This window comes from Hyperolius riggenbachi, chromosome 1 (genome assembly GCF_040937935.1).
Source record: "Hyperolius riggenbachi isolate aHypRig1 chromosome 1, aHypRig1.pri, whole genome shotgun sequence".
In the NCBI taxonomy this organism is placed as follows: Eukaryota; Metazoa; Chordata; class Amphibia; order Anura; family Hyperoliidae; genus Hyperolius; species Hyperolius riggenbachi.
In genome coordinates, this window is record NC_090646.1 from 104332782 (window position 1) to 104358942 (window position 26161).

Below are 26161 nucleotides of genomic sequence, written 5' to 3' on the forward strand. Positions count from 1 at the left end.
ATCCCAAACAAGAATCAACATATCACTAGTGGCAATAGACTGCTGTGTTACAACAAAGAGCATTCTCATCTCATGGGGGATTTGCAGTTCTCACAGAAGTACCCTTTAATCTTACCACTGTCCATTGCAAACCTAGCATATTAGCATTACATTTATTCTGAAAAAAATGTAAATCATTGAGACAGGCATGGAAATAACATCTTTAATAGGAATGAACCATACAAATGTGTTTTTTCAAAACAGTAACTCTTGCAAGGACTAGACCTTTACCATTCCTCTCCCATGCTCCCCATACTTCCTCTCAGCCCCCTGGCCATGTCATCATCTGGCCACTGCACCAGTACTGAGGCCCAATAAATGTTAGGTGGGGTGTGGGTGGAACAAATAAGTTGAGTAACAGTTAGAACCTATTCCTACTACTGTATGATGCTTCATTGGGGCTCAGCATAACCCCATTTGTGACAGTAGCCAAGGCTCCTCACATAGAAATGTTTGCAGGTGGGGGAAGAATGGAAGTTAGACGTCAAGTCCATAGCTGGACGGGGATTCACAGGGTCTCAGCAGAATTCCTTTATAGACAGGCAGAACAGCTTATTGCAGTAGTAGTGCAGCCTAGTGTGCAGCCTTACTACCAGATACACACAGTGGCAGTAGTGTAGCTTTCAGAGCTCTGGACCTCAGTGTGAATTTTACATTCGGGCCCCATCAAGACCTTTATACATAACAATTGATATGGAGCACCAAAACCTGCCAAGGAGAACCACAGTGTTAGAGAAGAGTAAGCTGGGGAGGAGAACAGTCTGTTAATGGTTACAATGGTAGCAGGAAAAAAGGGCGCCGGCTGAAGGTGGACGAAAAGGGTGCTGCCATAGACTCTAATGCAGTGCGCTACCTGTGCATGGAAACTTTCCCATACTTTACTGCGTCAGGCCCATTATTAGATAAAAAATATAGTACAAGTTCTACTAAAAAAAACCTGTAGATTTCTGTGTTTCTGTAGAACAGGTTTTAAAAAAACAGTACTGTTATGAGTTATTAGGCCAGCAAATGAGCCATTCAAACAGACAGAGAAAAGTAGCCTGATGCGGCCCATTTCTTGGGGCGACGTAGGTGAAGAACCAACCAAGGTGCAGTGCCGGAGGGAGGAGCAGAACGGACGCAGAGCACGTGAGGACATCTATCCTCAGGCACAGCATCTGTGGCGCTCCATACTATGCACAGTGGTAGCAGTGTTTCTCTCACCTCCTCCAGTCACCTGCCTCCAGTGAACTGCGTCCTCCTTCCTCCACTACTCACCTCTTGCTCTAATGCCTGCGTCTCCTCCTGCATAGCCCGTAATGTGAATAGATAAAGATGTCGGGCACTAGAGCGAGACGTGAGTGGCGAGGGGAAGGATGCACATTGCTGGAGGCGTCTGGCCAGTGGAGGCAAGAGAAGCACTGCTAGCACTGTGTATATATGCTCTGCTTAGTGGGCTGGGAGAGCACAGGATGGGTGGCCGCTAAACATCACCAGGGAATCTACATTGGGGAGGAGGAGCTACATCCAGATACCTATACTGCGTGGGTCATCTAGCTACCTATACTGGGGGGGAGGGGCCTGAATCTAGCTACCTATACTGCAGGGGTCATCTGGCTGCCTATTGTGGGAGGACATCTGGCTACCTATACTGCAGGGGTCATCTGGCTGCATATTGTGGGAGGACATCTGGCTACCTATACCGCAGGGGTCATCTGGCTGCCTATTGTGGTGATGGTGGGGGGGGGGGGGGGGGGATCTGGCTACCTATACTGCAGAGGTCATCTGGCTACCTATATAGGGGGGAAGGGGGTGGCCATTGGCTACCTATACTGAAATGTGGTTTGCAGGGGCAATAACTACAAATCATGGCGCCCCCCAAATATTACACTCTTTCCATTTACTCCCCCTGGTGACCCTCACAGCCTTGGGGCCCATACAGCAAGCATGGATATCATAATCTTCAAGTGTAGCGACAAAAACACCTGATCTGCAGAAAAAATACCCTTTATGTAGGGAGGGAAGTAATAGTTGGGGCCCCCTTTCAGCTATGGGCCCCCAGAAGTCTCAAGGGCTCCTCCCCTCTAGCGATGCCCCTGGTGGTGGTTTGACATGACAAGTGTGCAGTATATGGAAAGAAAATGTAATTTCACTTATTCAGATTTACCTGATAACATGTGAAGCAAAGAGAAGTCTTTAAAAAAAAACACTTAAAATCTCAACAAAACATTAAATTCACTGGTTAGAACTGTATTTCCTGCCATTAACAGCCCATATCAAGCTGCATATTCACTCTGTCTATACTGTAACCGGTAACTGACACAAGCGTTCTGCAAGTATGACAAGAGAAATGGTTTGTGTGATGACGTCTCTCACTGGTATCTGCACTGATTGCAGGCAGCATGTTCATAATTCCCCACACATTGCAGAGCTTGCACGGGCCTGTAGGTAAAGTACAAAACACAGAATATGTTAAAAAACACAGAAAAGATACGTACCTATAACAGGGATAAATAAAACAATGATTGTCCTGTGTGTTTAAGCTATAGTTTACCGTATATACTCGCATATAAGCCGACCCGCATATAAGCGCCCCCCACTTTTACCTAAAAACACAGGAAAAAATGATTGACCCCCATATAAGCCGGGGTTAGGAAATGTTGGCCGCCTTATTCCCCTAGTGTGTCCCAGTATAGCTAGTAAAGTGCCCAGTATGGGTAGGTAGTGCCCCAGTATAGCTAGTATAGTGCCCAGTATGGGTATGTAGTGCCCCAGTATAGCTCGTATAGTGCCCAGTATAGCTAGTATAGTGCCGAGTATAGGTAGGTAGTGCCCAGTATAGGTAGGTAGTGCCCCAGTATAGCTAGTATAGTGCCCAGTATAGCTAGTATACTGCCGCGGACCACATGACTCGCATACAAGCCGACCCCCCTAACTTTTGAACCACTGTTTGGGGGTCAAAAATTTGGCTTGTATGCGAGTATATACGGTTATCGATTTTAAGGTTTCAAAGGAAAATGGTATAGATTTAAAATTTCAAAGGAAAATGGTATAGATTTAAATGCGGTAAATGTGTTTACCGCATTTACATGTATACTAACTTCCTTTGAAACTTTAATATCGATTTTCTCAAAAACTATAAGGTCTTTTTGAAAATTTTTTCCTCTTGTTCCCATTTTTCTTAACCACTTCCCGACCGCCGTATAGACAAATGGCGGCCTGGAAGTGGACCCCGCAAGGACCGCCGTATAGACAAATGGCGGCGGTCCTTGTAGGGGCATGGGCGGAGCGATCGCGTCATCCGTGACGCGATCCTCCGCCTGGCGCCGCTCACCCGCCGCAACATCCCGCCGGCCATACGGAAGCGCCGGCGGGATGTTAACCCGACGATCGCCGCATACAAAGTGTATAATACACTTTGTAATGTTTACAAAGTGTATTATACAGGCTGCCTCCTGCCCTGGTGGTCCCAGTGTCCGAGGGACCACCAGGGCAGGCTGCAGCCACCCTAGTCTGCACCAAGCACACTGATTCCCCCCCCCCCCCCGCCCCAGATCGCTCACAGCACCCATCAGACCCCCCCCCCCTGCCCACCCCCCAGACCCCTGTTTGCACCCAATCACCCCCCTAATCACCCATCAATCACTCCCTGTCACTATCTGTCAACGCTATTTTTTTTATCCCCCCCCTGCCCCCTGCTCCCTCCTGATCACCCCCCACCCCTCAGATTCTCCCCAGACCCCCCCACCCAGACCCCCCCACCCCATGTACTGTATGCATCTATCCCCCCTGATCACCTGTCAATCACCTGTCAATCACCCATCAATCACCCCCTGTCACTGCCACCCATCAATCAGCCCCTATCACCACCTGTCACTGTTACCCATCAGATCAGACCCTAATCTGCCCCTTGCGGGCACCCAATCACCCGCCTACATGCTCAGATTGCCCTCAGACCCCCCCCTTATCAATTCGCCAGTGCAATATTTACATCTGTTCTCCCCTGTAATAACCCACTGATTACCTGTCAATCACCTATCAATCACCCATCAATCACCCCCTGTCACTGCCACCCATCAATCACCCCCTGTCACTGCCACCCATCAATCACCCCCTGTCACTGCCACCCATCAATCAGCCCCTAACCTGCCCCTTGCGGGCAATCTGATCACCCACCCACACCAATAGATCGCCCGCAGATCCGACGTCGGATCACCTCCCAAGTGCAGTGTTTACATCTGTTCTCTACCCTAAACACCCACTAATTACCCATCAATCACCCCCTGTCACTGCTACCTATCAGATTAGACCCCTATCTGCCCCTAGGGCACTCAATCACCCGCCCACACCCTCAGAATGCTCTCAGACCCCAGCCCTGATCACCTCGCCAGTGCATTGCTTGCATCTATTCCCCCCTCTAATCACACCTTGAGACACCCATCAATCACCTCCTGTCACCCCCTAACACACCTACCCATCAGATCAGGCCCTAATTTGCCCCGTGTGGGCTCCTGATCACTCGGCCAAACCCTCAGATCCCCCTCAGACCCCCTTCCGATCACCTCCCCAGTGCATTGATTGCATCTATTTTCCCCTCTAACCACCCCCTGAGACACCCATCAATCACCTCCTGTCACCCCCCTAGCACTCCTATCCATCAGATCAGGCCCAATACAACCTGTCATCTAAAAGGCCACCCTGCTTATGACCGGTTCCACAAAATTCGCCCCCTCATAGACCACCTGTCATCAAAATTTGCAGATGCTTATACCCCTGAACAGTCATTTTGAGACATTTGGTTTCCAGACTACTCACGGTTTTGGGCCCGTAAAATGCCAGGGCGGTATAGGAACCCCACAAGTGACCCCATTTTAGAAAAAAAGACACCCCAAGGTATTCTGTTAGGTGTATGGCGAGTTCATAGAAGATTTTATTTTTTGTCAAAAGTTAGCGGAAATTGATTTTTACTGGGTTTTTTTCACAAAGTGTCATTTTTCACTAACTGTGACAAAAAATAAAATCTTCTATGAACTCGCCATACACCTAACGGAATACCTTGGGGTGTCTTCTTTCTAAAATGGGGTCACTTGTGGGGTTCCTATACTGCCCTGGCATTTTAGGGGCCCTAAACCGCGAGGAGTAGTCTAGAAAACAAATGCCTCAAAATGACCTGTGAATAGGACGTTGGGCCCCTTAGCGCACCTAGGCTGCAAAAAAGTGTCACACATGTGGTACCGCCGTACTCAGGAAAAGTAGTATAATGTGTTTTGGGGTGTATTTTTACACATACCCATGCTGGGTGGGAGAAATTTCTATGTAAATGGACAATTGTGTGTAAAAAACATCAAACAATTGTCATTTACAGAGATATTTCTCCCACTTAGCATGGGTATGTGTAAAAATACACCCCAAAACGCATTATACTACTTCTCCTGAGTACGGCGGTACCACATGTGTGGCACTTTTTTACACCCTAAGTACGCTAAGGGGCCCAAAGTCCAATGAGTACCTTTAGGATTTCACAGGTCATTTTGCAACATTTGGTTTCAAGACTACTCCTCACGGTTTAGGGCCCCTAAAATGCCAGGGCAGTATAGGAACCCCACAAATGACCCCATTCTAGAAAGAAGACACCTAAAGGTATTCCGTTAGGATTATGGTGAATTCATAGAAGATTTTATTTTTTGTCACAAGTTAGCAGAAAATGACACTTTGTGAAAAAAAACAATTAAAATCAATTTCCGCTAACTTGTGACAAAAAAAATAAAAAGTTCTATGAACTCACCATACTCCTAACGGAATACCTTGGGGTGTCTTCTTTCTAAAATTGGGTAATTTGTGGGGTTCCTATACTGCCCTGGCATTTTAGGGGCCCTAAACCGTGAGGAGTAGTCTTGAAACGAAATTTCTCAAAATGACCTGTGAAATCCTAAAGGTACTCATTGGACTTTGGGCCCCTTAGCGCAGTTAGGGTGCAAAAAAGTGCCACACATGTGGTATCGCCGTACTTAGGAGAAGTAGTATAATGTGTTTTGGGGTGTATTTTTACACATACCCATGCTGAGTGGGAGAAATATCTCTATAAATGGACAATTGTGTGTAAAAAAAAAATTAACAAATTGTCATTTACAGAGATATTTCTCCCACCCAGCATGGGTATGTGTAAAAATACACCCCAAAACACATTATACTACTTCTCCTGAGTACGGCAATACCACATGTGTGGCACTTTTTTGCAGCCTAACTGCGCTAAGGGGTCCAAAGTCCAATGAGCACCTTTAGGCTTTACAGGGGTGCTTACAATTTAGCACCCCCCAAAATGTCAGGACAGTAAACACACCCCACAAATGACCCCATTTTGGAAAGTAGACCCTTCAAGGTATTCAGAGAGGGGAATGGTGAGTCCGTGGCAGATTTCATTTTTTTTTTGTCGCAAGTTAGAAGAAATGGAAACTTTTTTTTTTTTTGTCACAAAGTGTCATTTTCCGCTTACTTGTGACAAAAAATAATATCTTCTATGAACTCACTATGCCTCTCAGTGAATACTTTGGGATGTCTTCTTTCCAAAATGGGGTCATTTGGGGGGTATTTATACTATCCTGGAATTCTAGCCCCTCATGAAACATGACAGGTGGTCAGAAAAGTCATAGATGCTTGAAAATGGGAAAATTCACTTTTTGCACCATAGTTTGTAAACGCTATAACTTTTACCCAAACCAATAAATATACACTGAATGGCTTTTTTTTTTATCAAAAACATGTTTGTCCACATTTTTCGCGCTGCATGTATACAGAAATTTTACTTTATTTGAAAAATGTCAGCACAGAAAGTTAAAAAAATCATTTTTTTGCCAAAATTCATGTCTTTTTTGATGAATATAATAAAAAGTAAAAATCGCAGGAGCAATCAAATAGCACCAAAAGAAAGCTTTATTAGTGACAAGAAAAGGAGCCAAAATTCATTTAGGTGGTAGGTTGTATGAGCGAGCAATAAACCGTGAAAGCTGCAGTGGTCTGAATGGAAAAAAAGTGGCCGGTCCTTAAAGGAGTACTATCGATTGAAACGACTTTTTTTTTTTAATACTCTATATTAGTGTACACATTACCACTAGTGCTAGGGGCACTTTATTTATTCACCCAGGTCTCTCTCTCACTATCCCTGCTTAAAAATTAATTTCTCACACAGCTCATAGTAGTTTGGGTCACCCTGAGCTGCTTGGTTACTCTGTCACACAGCTCACAAATATATTTCACTGTGTCACTCACAGCATGCAGCAGACATGAGGAGAAATAGGCTGATCTGAGGTGGTAACAGGTAACTAAATGAGCTGGAATATTGCTGGAATATAACTAGCTATACCAGGAGTCTGTGTTTACACTCAGACTGGCTGCCTGCTTGAGGCGATTCACTCCAGGCTGCATCCACTTTACAAGCTGCTGAGAGGGGCAGACCACTGTCTACAATTAGCATTATTAGTATCTTTATCAGTAAAGAGAAGCAAAGATAATAAACACACATTGCTAGAATCTTTAACCCCTTACCACCAAATCAACAAGATTCTTTCAGCAAGGTGATAATTAAACTATAAACTGAGGAGTTGACAGCATCTCCCCTGTGAAGAGACATGGTCTAGCCCTCTGGGAGCTCAGTATTAGATACATTTTGTATCCAACACTGACGCCAAAACTGACAGAGGATTTTACAGCTGAGAGGAACAGCTGTGTGAGGAATCAAATTGCTCCTAGTACTTGCCCTAATGTGTGCTACAACATACAGCATTTAAAAATAAATGCATACATCGATAGTATTCCTTTAAGGGGTAGAAAGCCCTAGGTCCTCAAGTGGTTAACATATCTGGCAAATTTGGGCTTTGCTATTAACTGCTTTTGGCGGGTTGTTAATCACAAATACTTTTTTAATTTGAAACTTTAAAATCGATTTTTCTCAAAAACTAAATGTTCTTTTTGAATGTTTTTTTTTTTACGTTGTAGCCACTTCTCTCCTTTATAAGAAATGCAATTTTGTTGATTGTAGCATGTATGGGGGCTTTACTATTAACGTTAAAATCAAATCCGTAATCACGGATTCTACATGCATTCACGGCTGAAGTCGAATTCGGAATTCCATTTCAAACCCAGTTCACGATCACACCGTATCCAGATATCGATACTGCCATGGCCGGATTTACTCGAATTAGTGATTGGGGGTATCCAAGCAGCACTGACCGGCTCTCTACTACATGACCGAAGCAAGTCATGTGATCTGAAGCTCGGCGTAGGGCAGCAGAGAGTGCTGCTGCTGGGATGCACAGAGCTCTGCGGTGTTGGAAAAAAGTAAATATAACACTCCCTGCACTACACTGCATGCGGATGGGAGGAGGAGGGATCCTCAAACCCCCAGGGGCCCCTGTAATCGCAGGGGTTATTGTTACGCCCATGTTAGCTGCAAGCACTGAGCTGTAGATAACACCTTATATTCCCACAGGTGTTTCTCTGTTTGAGGTATTAAGAGTACTTACTTAAAGTTGTCAATGCAGGAAAATTTCAGCTTGTGGAGTTGAATGAAAAGTTTCAGTTCCAGTAAAGAGTCAGTGTTGCAGGAATTTCTGAAACAGAGTTTATTATTTAGCAAAATTATAATTAACATATACAGTACATAAATCCTGCATCCAGTCCTGAGATGAGTTATCCAATGCACATTCTAATCAAAAATAAAGTGTGTATAATGATAGTCCACACAAACATGGCTGATTGACTGGACTAAGCATGTCTTTGCAATGTTTGTGCAGTAACACAGCATAAATTAACATAAATCCCTTCGTAAAATCAAACCCAAACATTCCCCTTAACATTAAGCCATTCCTAAAAACCTAAACTCCCTTCTTAAAGTGGACCTGAACTCTTGCACAGGACACAAGGAAAACAGAGAGAAATGCACCGTATGTGTTTTTATAGAGAAGAGAATGTATAATCCCGCCCCCCCCATCTGTAAGTAATCACAAGTGAAATTTGATCTCTCAGCTGTCAGCACAAAAATTCAGCAGTCCTGCAGACCCAGCTAATATGTAAACACAGAATACGGACACCAAGAGCCAAATATAGTGTAGTGAGAACTGGTAATAGAATGAAGATGGTAGAGTAATATAGCGATACTCACAAAGCAGGGATGCTCAAAAGTAACCACTGTATAAGCACATACCTCCCAACTTTCCCAACTTTTTGAGATGAGAAAGCGGGACACTTAAGCCACACCCCTGACACCCCCCCAACCACACCCCTAGTCAAATATATATATATATATATATATATATATATATATATATATATATATATATATATATATATATGCAATGGTCCTTTCTTAAAAAATAATTGTGGGTGGGGAGAAGGGTGAGGGAGCCCATGGGTGAGGAGGTGAAGAAATGATCGAGGCCCCATCCGGCGGATGCGGTGTGTGGGATGCATTGTGTGAGATAATATTGTCCCTCCCTCCGAATGTGCCCCCCAGTGTCCCCCTGTATGCAGAGTTTAAGAGCGCAACAGAGCGGGCAGTCTTACCATTCATCCTCGCATACGGGCATCTCTGGCTCTTCTGCGACGTCACAGGAAGTAGATGGAAGCCAGAGCCCGGTACGCGAGGAGAAATGGTACGAGTGCCCGCTACGCTGCGCTCTTAAACTCTGCATACAGGGGGACACTGGGGGGCACATTCGGAGGGAGGGACAATATTATCTCACACACCGCATCCCACACCGCACCTGCCGGCTGGGGCCTCGAACATTTTTTCACCTCCTCTGCCTGCCGGGACACAAGGGGGGGGGGGTATCCCGGGACAGCGGGACCCCTCCCCAACCCATGACCGTCCCAACAAATCCGGGATGGTTGGGGCCCCTGTAAGCAGGTGGGGAGATAAGACCTGACCCCACTTAGGATTAAGAAGTCGCTCTGCGTAGATGAAGAAAAAAGGGGAACACCGATCTACCAGGGGTGGACTTGATATAGTGTAGTATGGATACAGGGGCGCCAACAGGATAAAAATATCTAAAAAGTTTAAAACTTGAGGAGGCATTGGTGGACTTACCTCCTCCAAGCAGACACAAGAATTGCCAATATATTCAATCAATAGGACAAGTTCATTTACCTATAGCACTATCCCCTGGAGTATGTAAATACATTTGTTCTATTGATTAATATATTGGCAAATGGCAATTCGTGTATCTGCTTGGAGGAGGTGAGTCCACAATACCTCTTCAAGTTTGAAACTTTTTAGATATTTTTGTCCTGTTGGTGCCTTTGTATCCATACTACGCAATATGTAAACACAAAATGTTAACTCTTTGTGTGCTTCCTTGAAGGCAGGAAGTAGACACACTGCAGATTTATCGCAGGAGTACTGCAAGCTGTAACAAAGATATGTTTTTCTTTAAAGGTTATTATGATGATGTTGCTTATCTTTTAGAGCAGAGAGGGACTACTGAGTTCGGCTTAGAACACACTTAGCAGAAACGCTAGCGTTGCGGAAAACGCAGCGGTTTTGACTGCAATGGAATTCAATGGGCCGCATAAAAAACGCATATAAAAACCCCTATGTATGTGTTTTCAAAAATGCGTTTTTAAAAACGCTGGTTTTGTTGCATGGTTTTCAAAAAGGATCATAATGAAAGTCAATGGTAACACAATGTAATGCGTTTTGTATGTGTTTTTCATGCCTGTTTATATGCATTTTAAATTTCTGATGTATTTCCGCTTCCTGTTGTCTTCCTAGTAATTTGCATAAAACGCAATATAAAAATGCATGTAAAAATGTATGTAAAACGCATACAAAACGCATATGAGTTTTGTATATGCGAGCCGCAAACGCTTACCAACGCATGCAAAATGCTAGAAAAACACAAACACAAACGTACAAAAAAACGCACTAAAAACGCACACACAAAAAACCCCCACACATGACAGAAAACGCGACCTTTCATGCACAGCCATGTGTGCACCCAACCTTCAGGTGAATCCTTTCTGATGCCTATCCCTAACTCCTATTTCCTAATCCTAAATCTTCTAATGTAACCTTAACAGATAATCCAACCAGTAACAACCTTTCATTATCTTCATTGCTGAGCTGTGTAATGGCCAAAAACCTAATGCTTTTTTTTAATTGTCATTACTTACTTGTCCTCTCCTTCAATGTCATCAATCACCCATAGCTTCACTTCAGATACTTTATCTGGATTCATACTGGGGATCTCTACTGTCCTGAAAAAGCTGAAAATGAGAAAAGCTTTGGTCAGGATTTATTACAAATGTCCAGCATGTTCTTTATCTACGTCTGTAACTAACAGTAATGTGGACTTGTTCCTATTCAACTTTTACTTGTATTAAACCTCTGAAAACTGCTGTTCTAAGCTCCACATTTCTCCTGCAATGTAGTTGTAAAATTCTTGTTCTTATCTAAAAACTTTCCTTCCCACTTCCAAAAATTCACTTATCATTCACCTGAAAACAAGAGTGTAACTAGAGGGGCAGCCCCTTCGATTGCATGGAGGCCCACTGGGGGGCTCCAACTACTAGCCCTCCCTCTGATACAAGGAACTATACTTCAGATCAGGTGGTTTTGTGGCTACGCTTGTTATGGGTGTGAAGAACATGATGGCCACACTTGTTTTATGACCTTTGTGAGATGGTCCCCAAGACTTTGAAGGACATCAAGGGGAGGCAAGGGAAAAGGTGGGGAAATTTGGGTGGGCCCAATACAAGTTTCACTGGGGCGGCCCCATGAATCGTAGTTACACCACTGCATGAAAGGATCTTCCCTGTTCCATTAAGCTTTTCACATTCAGCACTTCCTACTATGAGGATATTGTCCTTTGAAGTAGGAAGAGCAGGAGATGAGAGACAGGACAGATATAATTTTGATCCTGGTCTGGATGCACTGATCCTTAGCAGCAGAATGCTTTTCCTCCTGTCAGTGGACAGGTGCATCTGCACTGAACATGACATAAGCATACTATGGCTGCTACCAGTGTTAACTGTGCTGTATACTGGGGGCAGGGGGGTATTGTGCTTTTTAAAAAAAAAAAAAGATGGCATTACATTGGGGGAAAAGGAAGGTAGAATAAGAATATGGGCAATAAGGAGCTATTTATTATGCTTTAAATGATACTTGAGTCATGATGAAAGCATCCCCCTTGGCTATAATAGCTGTTTTATCAGCTTGACAGATGTCATTTATAAAGCCACTATACATATTAACATCACTTGGGTCCTGCTGCTGATTAGAGATGGGGGAATGGGTATATTGCATGCAGTAGCAAAGAAAGTTAGTTCACACCTTTCCCTCCTGGCAATAGCACCATCCACAGAACCGTTCAGCATCACATTTACTGTTCCACAGGAGGCTCGGGCAAACTGGAGAGAAAAGATGATATATAAAAAGAAGTGAAAATGAGATCCACAGAATACCATAGCACTTTGCTTGTGAAAGTTTTAAAATTATTCATCAGTCAGGGTCAGAGTTAACCTATTCCAATCCTATGTTGGACTATGTCTGACATTGGCATTTTCTCCTACAGTATATAGCACTAAAGTTGAACATAGTTCGACATGGGAAAATGTGGCTGCCGGTAGATGGCGCTGTTGCTGATAAAATTCGCCACAGCATCATCCTCTACACAGAGCAAATACAGACTATTTCCGACATTCTGATCACCACCTACCCCAATCCCAATGGTTTACATTGACTTAAAAAAAAGATAGATAGTTAGATAGATAAGCATATACAGCATTCATAAGCAAGTAAACACACACACACCTACCTGGTGGTGGTGGTGGTGGGGGGGGGCACCACCACCATAGTGAATTCTGGGGGGGGGGGGGGCTCCACAAAATACATTAAAAAGCAAACATTTGCCCATGTTTGGGTGTACTGATAATTGGTTATTGTTTCCCACACTATGCACACAACTTTTCTAAGATGTTTAAAAAATATGAATGCCTATGAATCATGCATTCATGCCTATAAATCATTAAAGACAGTGTTCAATGGTGGGACACTGACCATCTAAATGAGCCCTTTCTGTATTGTAATATTTATTATTATTAATATTATTATTAATTATTATTAATAATGAATATTACGGTATATAGCACCATGATCTTCCATGGCACTATTCAGGGCATGGGCTAGTGCACACCAGAATCGCTATTGCAATGGCTAGTGCTTAGCGATTTGCAATAGAGATTATGTGAAGTGATTTTCAGAGCGAATCACATTGCTGCTGTGGGAACACCCTCATAGGGTTTCAGTAGCTAAGTGCTTTTCAAAGCGCTGGCGATCTGAAAAGCGCTCAGAAGCGCTCTTAGTGTGCACCAGTCCTAAGAAACATTTTTACCCAGTGAAGAGCCGGCACACATTGTTGACCTAGGGCAGAACAGGTTGCCATTAGACAGGTGGGCCCATATGCAATACATCTTTACTCCTGAGTTTTCTCCTAGGTGATATTTTCACACCTTGCCATAAAATGCTTTTTAAATCACCAGCAAGCCAGAAAATACTCAAAAGAGTTTTGATAGTACTTTTTTCTTTTTTTACTTTTAGGTACTTTTTCATCTGTAAAATGCTTAAAAGTTATTTTAAAAAGAATATGAAAATTAACTCTTAGGAGAAAATGACATATGGCTCTGGTATCTAAACCTATGTTGCTATACATCATTCCTCTCACCTATCTAGGAGAGAGGTTTGGTTGCACATAATCCTAGTCATAGTCGTAGAGGTGCTACCTGCTGGTCACGTAGTCCCTGACTATGTGCGACCAAACCTCTCTCCTGTCTACGGCTGAAGTGCGCAGCTCCTGCTTGATTTGGTATTGCAGACTAGGTGTGAGTTATTTGCACCTTTTATTGGCTGACTGGCAGTCTGCAGACCTATATAAATGGCAGAGTGCTGTCTGGGAGGGAGCATTTGTTCCTCTTGTGTTTGGTAATCAGCTTGAGGGGGTAGTGTGGGTGAGTCTCTGGTGGTGGCAGCTCTGGGTAGAGGTGTATCTAGAGGGGTGCAAGCATGGCTTATGCTATGGGTGCCACAGCACCATGGGTGCCATGCCTGCCCCTGTGCTGTGCTGCCATGCCTGCCTGCCCCTGTGCCTCCCTGTCACTCAGATCTCAAATTAAAATAATTCTGTAATCTGGGGAACATGGCTACTTAATTTATATATGTAGGGTTCACTTGGCTTAGTGTTAGAACAGAGGACAGGGACGGAATAAGAAGAGATTGTAATGCTGGGGGGGCATATATTCTTAGTCAGCGTGTGTGCTCCAGACTATGTAGCTGGGTAATGGAAGAGGCTACACAGATGGACACAGGAGTAATGAACAAGGGAGCAAGATTGCCCAGAGCAACTGCAGCTCTGGGCCGCCTGTCAGGCTAGATACTATGTGATACAATACACAACAGACGTAGTCGGTAACAGGCTAGGCTAGGGGCTTGATTTACAATGCGGCGCTAACTGTTAGCGCCACTGTGAAAAGCCTTTAGTGCCCCTTAAAGAGACTCCGTAACAAAAATTGCATCCTGTTTTTTATCATCCTACAAGTTCCAAAAGCTATTCTAATGTGTTCTGGCTTACTGCAGTACTTTCTGCTATCACAGTCTCTGTAATAAATCAATGTATCTTTCCCCTGTCAGACTTGTCAGCCTGTGTCTGGAAGGCTGCCAAGTTCTTCAGTGTTGTGGTTCTGCTATGAACTCCCCCTTCCAGGCCCCTCTATGCACACTGCCTGTGTATTATTTAGATTAGGGCAGCTTCTCTCTTCTCTCTTATCTTTTACAAGCTGGATAAATCGTCCTCTGAGCTGGCTGGGCTTTCACATACTGAGGAATTACAGACAAAGGCAAAGCTGTTTGCAGGAAGAAAGAGCAGCCTGAAACTTCAGTGCATGAGAACTGCAGGGGGAAAGAAACACACAAATGATCTCTTGAGATTCAAAAGGAAGGGTGTATACAGCCTGCTTGTGTATGGATGTATTTCCTATGTGTGGACATACTGTAGATCAACCTACTTCCTGTTTTGGTGGCCATTTTGTTTGTTTATAAACAAACTTTTTAAAACTGTTTTTAACCACTTTTAATGCGGCGGGGAGCGGCGAAATTGTGACAGAGGGTAATAGAAGATGTCCCCTAACACACTGGTATGTTTACTTTTGTGCGATTTTAACAATACAGATTCTCTTTAACCCTCCTGGCGGTTTGCAAAAAAATCGCCAGGGGGCAGCAAATCTTTTTTTTAAAATTTTTTTTTTTTTTTTCATGTAGCGAGACAAAGTCTCGCTACATGATAGCCGCTGCTCAGCGGCATCCCCCCAGCCCCTCCGATCGCCGCCGGCGATCGGAGATCCGGAGATCCCGTTGAAAGAACGGGATCTCCTGGAGGGCTTCCCCCGTCGCCATGGCGACGGGCGGGATGACGTCACCGACGTCATCGACGTCGTGACGTCAGAGGGGACTCCGATCTGCCCCATAGCGCTGCCTGGCACTGATTGGCCAGGCAGCGCACGGGGTCTGGGGGGGGGGCGGCCGCGGCGAGAGGAATTGCGGCGGATCGGCGGGTAGCGGCGGCGATCGGGCACTGCACGCAGCTAGCAAAGTGCTAGCTGCGTGCAGCAAAAAAAAAATTATGCAAATCGGCCCAGCGGGGCCTGAGCGGTGCCTTCCGGCGGCATAGCCCGAACTCAGTTCGGGCTTACCGCCAGGAAGGTTAAGTAGCTCTGCGCGCACTAACAGCTGCGCAGAGCTACTTCGCGCACAGCCCCGATCAGTGCGCGCACACCGTTGTGCATCTGTATTAGTGCGCGGTGCGACGATAACGTCGCACCTGCTGCCCCTTAAACGTTGCACCCGGTGCGACGATAACGGCGCATCGGGTGCCCCTGAAACGGTGCATCAATGCAACCGCTGCTTTAGTTACGTCCTCAAGAACAAGGCAAAAAGGAATACTACCAGTCACCAACGTGGTGCTGGCAGAATCCAAGCTATCAGGATCAAAAGGACTTTACTGTATCCCCGCGAATACAGCAAACGTCCAACTAGGAAACAAGATAAAACAATGAAATATACAATTCACATGAATGACCCAGCTGTACGCTATGTCGGGCGGGGTCTGAAATGGGAGGCAGACTTTTATGTGGACCTCATCCAATGGATACAGACATGCAAATTCCCACACAACTGAATGGCAATCACTCAATCCTGACCTAGCTTGATTACCAGTTGCTAGCTGAAGGACTCTCGTAACAAATACATGCAATATTATGTAACAACATGCATGTAGGAAATCCAGGGCTATCTGGCTGCAGTTCAACTGCAGCAAGCAATAGGAGGAATCCTGACAGCATCCCGAACTGCTCTGAACTGCAGAGTGCAGTGTGCAAATGACAATTAAACTTATTGCGAATGTGCAACCGAATGCAAGCAGATAAGTCAGAACTGCCCGATTGCAGTCCCACTGCAACTGACAGAACATGCTACAGGAGAGATCCTGACAGAGATATTTCCAAAAAAGTAACTTCAGCAATACCCTTAGCCAAAAAACACAGACAACCATAACACATGTATGCAAGAATGGATGCTGTTTTTAGAGTGGAAGGGGGCTCTGAATGGGAAGGGGAGGGGGGCGCAATTTCAGGGTTTGCCATAGGCTCTATATTACCCAGGTATGCCCGTGTCTCTGGGGCTCGCCTGCGCTCCCCCCTTTGATGTTGCATGGGGGTTTGGGGGCCTGAGTGGTGGCAGAGCTCTGGGCCCCCACCTGTCATCTGCACCAGTGTTTGTGTATGGACCCTTATTAGTTGGGTTTTAGTTTTTCTTTTGTTTTGATGATGGCAGCTTTCCCATTATTGCGTTAGTATTGCTATTCTACTTACTGCAGCGGAGGCCATCTTCCAGAAGGAGGTGAGGGAGTTGTTGTCACATTCATTCCACGCCGGGCAGGACTTATAGTTCATTCCTAAGATGAATTGTAAACACATAAGTGGAAAGACAGCACCCGCAACGTTCCCACTTATGGACCTAAATATGTCTCTCTCTCTCGCTCTCTCTCTCTCCACTTTCTCTCTCTTGGGTTTGATGTATACATCTGTTCAGTAAATGCACATTTTAAAGTGACCATGCAATGAATACATGCATGGAATTCAAGTTGTGTTGGATAAATAAGATGTGAAAAACAAGTGATTACTTAGGAGAAAGGCCTCTTGCACACTGCAAGCGATTCAGATTCCGCTTTTTAATCTGTTTTTACTTCCGATTCAGATTCAGATTTGCAGTTTTCTCCTTGCACACTGCAAATCGGAATCTGAATCTGATGTAAAAACAGATTAAAAAGCGGAATCTGAATCTGAATCGCTTGCAGTGTGCAAGAGGCCAAATGTTGATTGCCTCAGTCTGATCTTAGGCTGACTATTAGTTATCGTTAAAACTTGTGTATCACCAGGGGGAGGAAAGGGAAAGGATATGAACATTGGGGGAAGGGGGGCAACAAAGTTTTGCTCGGGGGCCCTATGACTTGTAGTTATGCCCCTGTGTATACCTCTTGTTATTATTATTACAAAACTAGATACATTCTAAAATCTGTGCCTGGGTGCAATCTGAGATGATAAGCAGATCATCTAAAGAAAGAGTATAAAAGGATGAGGTTTGCCACAAATGAGTTATTGGCCGAAATATGAAGTTCTTTCCAAAAGGTCATGAATAAATTAGCACAACTCAGGACAAACCTCACCCCATGGCTGTGCCACAAATCTGCTCATCGCGCCAATCTCCAAAATGATGTGTGAGAGAGGGATCCTAACTGCCTCTAAAATAAATTGGGTTTCTGTATTGGAGGATCGATTTAGACAAAATGAAGCCACAAACCAGTAGTCTGCTTCCAGATTTTTAGTCTCAAATTTTATTATATTCAAAAAAACTTTTTTCTTCAAAAAGGTAGAAAAATGTTTTTGTAAACGACAATAAAAATACTTCGTAGCACAGATATAGAAGGTCAACAGATTGAGCAGATTGTAGACACTGTGTGCTTTGTTTGATGAAATAAAGTATTTCAGGAATATTAGTTCAGGCAACGACACTAGTCCGTTTCGGGTAGTTAACCCTTCGTCAGGCCTTTACAAAGCATCTTTTGAATGTTTTAATTTTGAGGTATCTGTTCCGACCAGATACAACCCGGCACCTGACTGATGACTGGCATAGAGAGGATCAGCTGCAAACACAGTGTGCACACTGGCAAATCTGGAAGCAAACTACTGGTTTGGCTTAATTTTGTCTAAAGCGATCCTCCTATACAGAAACCTGGTATTATCCTGAGCGTAGTGGTGTGCTCAAGTGTGGATCGCTACATTAAAGCTCCCTTTTCTCTATCCGGGGCTCATTCCCAATAATATTGAAACATCTAAAATAAATTGATCTTGTGCTGCTTGAAATCCATCATCTTTATTTAACAAAATGAAAAGAAGGTAGGGTATAATGGCACACCTCACTCGGTGTCCTGAATGCATGACCAAGGTGGCAAGCCACACCATCAATCACAGTCCAGAAAGTCCAAGATCGGTTAGCACACCATTATCTTCATAAAGAAGTATATATTGATTCAATATATCAACATTCAACACAAGAAAATCTGAGAATTATTTCGGGGCCACAGCGGGTCCCCTTCAGCAGAGCATAGTGTACACCAGTGTTTTTCCAACCTTTCCTTGTTACTCTCCAACGGTGCATGTTTTGCAGGTAACCTCCCCTATGCACAGGTGGGAAAATGAGTGCCTCAGCTAGGTGGATTCCATGTAGCTGAGACACTAATTACTCCACCTGTGCATAGGTGAGGCTGCCTGCAAAACATGCACCGTTGGGAAGTCACGAGGACAGGTTTGAAAAACACTGGTGTAGACCAATGAGTATTCAATCAGTAAATACTTGTTCATGCAGATAAGGTGTTCTAATCCATCTTGGAGATTGTAGTTAAAAAAATAAGGGATGAGAAATTGCATGTGTATAAAGAAGTGTCGTGAAAAGACTCCCACCAATAAACTTCTTGCCACATGTAGTTTGTTAGAACATCTCAAATTTGGGTGGAATCCATCACATAGGTCCCATGGAATACAGTAGGTTGGTGCTTTATAAATCAATAATAAATCAATAATAAGCTCTCGTATTGTGTGCCTATTGTCACAGACCGCAAGGCCGGTCTGCGGATGGGGTAAATCGATCAGCGTCAGAAATCCTCTCACACGGTCATTTGTTCATCACGAAGGGTAACCCGCGTTCGCAATTTGATGAACTGACTAATGGAGGGAGCGTTCTGCCACTAATGGATTCACCACACACATACAATTCAAAGATCTGCCACCAAGCGAGTTACACAGCCCGCTACTGTAATTATTAGGGGTGGGACGACGAATCCGGCAAATCCACGAATCCCTCGAATATTAGGAAATATTCGAGATTCGTGGACTCGAATCCCGACGCCATTTTCTGTTCGCCGAATCCGCCGAATCCCGACGCTGCATCGCCGCGCATCCGCCGCTTCCCCCGCTCACAATTGTCCTCCTCCCGCTCCCCACAGCCGCCTCCGCTCGCCCGCCGCATAAATAAGAGGAAGCAGCCTCTCACCTCCAGCGTGGAGCCCGGAGCGGCAGAACTCCTGCACACTTCCTTATTCCCCCTAGTGACCGGCTCTTACTACGCGTCATCAGTAAGAGCCGGTCAGGTGGCCACTAGGGGGAACCAGGAAGTGAAGGGAGAGGTCTGCCGCTCCGGGCTCCACGCTGATGCTGGAGGTGAGAGGCTGCTTCTCCTTATGTATGCAGGGGGACAAGTGGAGGGAGGAGGCTGCGGGGGGAGGGAGGAGGATATGTGCCACCCATAAGAAGCCCCCAAAGCCTGCTATCTATACTGAAGCCCCCATACGAAGCCCCCCATAGCCTGCTATCTATACTGAAGCCTCCCATAGCCTGCTATCTATACTAAAGCCCCCCATAGCCTGCTACCTATACTAAAGCCCCCATAGCCTGCTACCTATACTAAAGCCCCCATAGCCTGCTATCTATACTGAAGCCCCCCATAGCCTGCTACCTATACTAACCCCCCCCCCCCCCATAGCCTGCTAACTATGCTGAAGCCCCCCATAGCCTGCTACCTATACTGAAGCCCCCCATAGCCTGCTACCTATACTGAAGCCCCCATAGCCTGTTACCTATAATAAAGCCCCCATAGCCTGCTAACTATACTGAAGCCCCCCATACTGAAGCCCCCCATAGCCTGCTACCTATACTAAAGCCCCCCCATAGCCTGCTAACTATGCTGAAGCCCCCCATACTGAAGCCCCCCATAGCCTGCTACCTATACTGAAGCCCCCCATAGCCTGCTACCTATACTGAAGCCCCCCATAGCCTGCTACCTATACTGAAGCCCCCCCATAGCCTGCTATCTATACTGAAGCCCCCCATAGCCTGCTACCTATACTGAAGCCCCCCCATAGCCTGCTACCTATACTGAAGCACCCCATAGCCTGTTACCTATACTGAAGCACCCCCATAGCCTGCTACCTATACTGAAGCCCCCCATAGCCTGCTACCTATACTGAAGCCCCCATAGCCTGTTACCTATACTAAAGCCCCATAGCCTGCTAACTATACTGAAGCCCCCCATACTGAAGCCCCCCATAGCCTGCTACCTATACTAAAGCCCCCCATAGCCTGCTAACTATGCTGAAGCCCCCCATACTGAAGCCCCCCATAGCCTGCTACCTATACTGAAGCCCCCCATAGCCTGCTACCTATACTGAAGCCCCCCATAGCCTGCTACCTATACTGAAGCCCCCCCATAGCCTGCTACCTATACTAAAGCCCCCCATAGCCTGCTACCTATACTGAAGCCCCCCCATAGCCTGCTATCTATACTGAAGCCCCCCATAGCCTGCTACCTATACTAAACCCCCCCCCATAGCCTGCTAACTATGCTGAAGCCCCCCATACTGAAGCCCCCCATAGCCTGCTACCTATACTGAAGCCCCCCATAGCCTGCTACCTATACTGAAGCCCCCATAGCCTGTTACCTATAATAAAGCCCCCATAGCCTGCTAACTATACTGAAGCCCCCCATACTGAAGCCCCCCATAGCCTGCTACCTATACTAAAGCCCCCCCATAGCCTGCTACCTATACTGAAGCCCCCCATAGCCTGCTACCTATACTGAAGCCCCCCATAGCCTGCTACCTATACTGAAGCCCCCCCATAGCCTGCTACCTATACTGAAGCCCCCCCATAGCCTGCTATCTATACTGAAGCCCCCCCATAGCCTGCTACCTATACTGAAGCCCCCCCATAGCCTGCTACCTATACTGAAGCCCCCCATAGCCTGCTACCTATACTGAAGCCCCCATAGCCTGTTACCTATACTAAAGCCCCCATAGCCTGCTAACTATACTGAAGCCCCCCATACTGAAGCCCCCCATAGCCTGCTACCTATACTAAAGCCCCCCATAGCCTGCTAACTATGCTGAAGCCCCCCATACTGAAGCCCCCCATAGCCTGCTACCTATACTGAAGCCCCCCATAGCCTGCTACCTATACTGAAGCCCCCCATAGCCTGCTACCTATACAGAAGCCCCCCCATAGCCTGCTACCTATACTGAAGCCCCCCCATAGCCTGCTACCTATACTGAAGCCCCCCATAGCCTGCTACCTATACTGAAGCCCCCCATAGCCTGTTACCTATACTGAAGCACCCCCATAGCCTGCTACCTATACTGAAGCCCCCCATAGCCTGTTACCTATACTGAAGCACCCCCATAGCCTGCTACCTATACTGAAGCCCCCCATAGCCTGTTACCTATACTGAAGCACCCCCATAGCCTGCTACCTATACTGAAGCCCCCCATAGCCTGTTACCTATACTGAAGCACCCTCATAGCCTGCTACCTATACTGAAGGCCCCTATACCCTGCTACCTATACTGAAGGCCCCTATACCCTGCTACCTATACTGAAGGCCCCTATACTCTGCTACCTATACTGAAGGCCCCTATACCCTGCTGCCTATACTGAAGGCCCCTATACCCTGCTACCTATACTGAAGCCCCCTATACCCTGCTACCTATACTGAAGGCCCCTATACCCTGCTGCCTATACTGAAGGCCCCTATACCCTGCTGCCTATACTGAAGCCCCCTATACTCTGCTACCTATACTGAAGGCCCCTATACCCTGCTGCCTATACTGAAAACCCCTATACCCTGCTGCCTATACTGAAGGCCACTATACCCGGCTGCCTATAATGAAGGCCACTATACCCTGCTGCCTATACTGAAGGCCACTATACCTTGCAACCTATAGTGAAGGCCCCTATACCTTGCTAGCTATACTGAAGACACCTTTACCTAGCTACCTATAGTGCGGGCAACTATTCCATGGATCGCACAATTCTTATGTGCAGGATTCGTTAGATTCGGGATTCGAAAGGTTCGAGATATTCGAGAACCTTTTTAGATTCGGATCCGGATTCGAAGAAATTGTGGATTCGTCCCATCCCTAGTAATTATACTAGGACTTGGAGAACGCTTTAGTAACCCCTAGCAGTATGCAGGAACCTGGGTCAGCTCGTTATATCTGGGCCGGGTTCTGGCATGCGGGCTATAAAGGTATACTTCTATTAAACCCAGGTTAGCGAGTTCAGGAGAATAGGTACGATTGTGTATGTTCAGCAACAGGTCATAACCGCTAAACGATTTTTAAAACGTTTAATGACAAAAATGCATTACATACAGTTATATACACCAATTAACATATACACACAAAGCTTAAAAATAAAAGGGAATAAAATCAGAAGGTTCTTACTTAGTTATGCTGAGCAGTCCATTTGAAGAATGAAGAAACAGAGTCCAGTTTAAATGTAGGCATTCAGGTTAAGAGTCCTTTGAACACACGGCATGCGGCGGTTCTCCTTGGAACGCATGCCTGGACTTTCCTGGTCGATGAAATTTGGAGAACTGGGCAGGTTTGGTCCCGCCCCACTTTTATAGGACCTGCGTCTTGGGGCTGTCACTACCTGGAAAGTAGGTGTGTTTAAGGCGGGTTTACCTCCTAATCAGCAGGTTGCCGTCCCCCAGACTCAGAGCAAGAAATGTACTGATTATTAATAATCTGTGTGACTCCGCCCCAGATTGGCGCATCGCAAATCCGAGACTATATTCATAAGCAGCTTGCGACCCTGTATCAAACAAGGCTATACATGCCTAGTCCAACAACGAAGGTTCCCAGACAACCCCACTCCCAGGTCTAACAGCCTGGTCCACCGGTGCACAATCTCTCTGTGGGTCACCACTTCCACAACCGATTTCCAGAACAAAGATATGAAGGAGGCACTCCACTGGTGAATTAAACTTGCGTTTAATAAAGTAGCTTAACACGACATGTTTCAGGGTTTCCCCTTTCCTCAGGTGTATAAGCACCCTTCAGAACACAGCACATACATATACATCTCAAAGCACCACACCCATCTTCAAGACCCCACCCACTTGGTCACATGACCATGGAGTCCAGTGATAGTCCAAATTAACCCTTTCGGGTAAATCCATCATTCCTTACTGGGCACTACACTCACGGTGTCTACCCACTAAACACACCTAGTAAACATAGTTTAAGCAAACATTTTGCAATCCAAACATGGATATACATAGAATACATACAGCTTAGCCACTACAGTTTTGAACTCACTGCCCCAGGGATACGTTTGCTATCGGGATCCGGTCGATGTATACGTGTAATAGTTGTTTTGTAGTCTATGCACTGAAGTGTCCCTGCGGATTGATGTATGTCGGAAAAACAACTAGAGAGGTTAAAACTAGAATACAAGAACACAGGGGCTCAATTAGAGGATATGATCCATCTAAACCTGAGAGTCACACCCCGGTAGGCAGACATTTTTTTACCTCAAGACATGGGGTGTCACAGCTCAGGTGGATGGTCCTAGATCATGTACCACCACTGAGTAGAGGAGGGGATAGAGACAGGTTATTGCTACAAAGAGAAGCTAAATGGATGAGAAAACTTGATTGTATAACCCCTCGAGGGTTAAATGATATGTTTAGTTTAAAATGTTTTCTATAATTAACACTGTCATTCTCTCTCCTCTAGGCTTTGATGCCATGTCATCGGTTGGTGGGTGGTGGAGAGAGGGAGCAAACGTATCCCTGTAGCAGTGAGTTCAAAACTGTAGTGGCTAAGCTGTATGTATTCTATGTATATCCATGTTTGGATTGCAAAATGTTTGCTTAAACTATGTTTACTAGGTGTGTTTAGTGGGTAGACACCGTGAGTGTAGTGCCCAGTAAGGAATGATGGACTTACCCGAAAGGGTTAATTTGGACTATCACTGGACCTAATGGTCATGTGACCAAGTGGGTGGGGTCTTGAAGATGGGTGTGGTGCTTTGAGATGTATATGTATGTGCTGTGTTCTGAAGGGTGCTTATACACCTGAGGAAAGGGGAAACCCTGAAACATGTCGTGTTAAGCTACTTTATTAAACGCAAGTTTAATTCACCAGTGGAGTGCCTCCTTCATATCTTTGTTCTATACATGCCTAGTCTGTCACATTCGCTCTACGCAGGCCGGATAAAGGGGTTTCCTTACAGATCCCTGATAGCTAGAAAATTTCAATTTAGGTGACTGATAGAACGGATTGCTAGGTATCAGGAAATGTAATTTTTGTCTTGCTGTGCCAAACCTATTTTGAATTAATAATAAAGTAAATGTTCTCTTTGTTTGAAGCTATGGGCTTGGAGGGAATCTCCTTATCTTACTGGTTCGAGCTGGTTTTTCTTTTGGGGGAAGATGAGCGGTGTAGCCAAATGGCTTCTCGGCAGGGGGTAGCCAGGCATGTTATTCTTTCCTGACACAGGATGTGGGTGAGGGGATTGCTTCCCTTCACAAGAGAAAGGAAAGACATTTTTTGTACATTTACACAGCACTGACAGTAATGGCTGGACCATACGAAAATCGTTGGCGATTGCGCACGACTTTCCGTAATGTCCGTCACACCTATGGTTGTAAAAAAAAAGTCTGTATACTTAATTAGTTTGTATACCCTCAATGCCTGCCACAATGGACCTCACGGAGGGATGAACAGGGTCTTTGTGCATTTTGGGTGTATGATAAAAGCAGGGCATTTTAGGATGATCAGTATATACAAATGCTTTTTCCTCATTTAAAGGTTATACGTTTACCTGGCTGATTGGGCCTGCCACACCATGTGAGCCCATTGAACAAGAAGCCAAGAAACGTGTCCTCAAGGGTCACAAAATTTCCAGTGGCTTTTGTGTAGCGATGAACCAGGTCATCTGTTCTGCTCCACAGTAGAGTCTTCAATAAAACATAAAATAAAATTCAGTGTTTGTGAAAAATGATCTACCTTCCATACACTTTAATAATAAACACTACTTAAACGTTACTAATAAAAACGACTAATATGTAGGAATGTGGGTACAGAAGGTATGAGAACCTCTGGGGTATGAGATCAGGGGGCCTTACCATATGCATTCCCCAATTAGTCACCAGCTGAATGCCCACAGTACACTCATTGCAGAACATAAAACAAGGCAGCATTGCTTCTTTTTTTTTCAAAATAAATTGTCAGTTCTTCCTATCAGTGAACATCTAATAACCAGGGCAAGCCTTAGTTTTCACAGCGCCCTGAGCAAAACCAGATTTTGGTCCCCCCCCCATTCATCCTTTTTCCGCACACACACACATGCACACACAGGCCCATATGCAATTCACCTTTTCTCCTGTGTTATCTCCTAGGAGATCATTTTTATCTTTGCTTTAAAAAAAAAACTTTCCAGCATTTTACAATTGAAAAAGTACCTCAGAGTTGGTGAAAAAGTACTATCAAGATCCCGCTCTTTAGTGTATATAGGCAGATCCCCCTTTTAGTGTATATTGGCTAGGCAGATAGTCTATATAGACATATCCCCCCTCCTTTAGTCTATATAGGCAGATCCCCCCATCCTTTAGTGTATATAGGCAGATCCCCCCTTGCTTTAGTATATATAGTAACCCGAGAGTTCAGGCACAGCTGGAACGAAAGGGGCATGACTGGGCGGGCCCC

The 26161-nt window shown here is 45.3% G+C and overlaps 1 protein-coding gene across 1 annotated transcript in view; it reads right to left on the reverse strand.

The window, feature by feature from the left end:
* Positions 1–226: 226 nt before the first annotated feature.
* LOC137545909 (ADP-ribosyl cyclase/cyclic ADP-ribose hydrolase 1-like) overlaps positions 227–26161 on the reverse strand; it is a 49194-nt gene continuing 23259 nt past the window's right edge. The window contains exons 3-8 of the mRNA XM_068267686.1: positions 25278–25413; positions 16930–17012; positions 12344–12420; positions 11185–11277; positions 8538–8624; positions 227–2460 (exon numbers count right to left, since the gene is read on the reverse strand). Coding sequence (XP_068123787.1) covers positions 2391–2460; positions 8538–8624; positions 11185–11277; positions 12344–12420; positions 16930–17012; positions 25278–25413 — 546 coding nt within the window. The 3' untranslated portion in view covers positions 227–2390. The remainder of the gene's footprint in view (positions 2461–8537; positions 8625–11184; positions 11278–12343; positions 12421–16929; positions 17013–25277; positions 25414–26161) is intronic.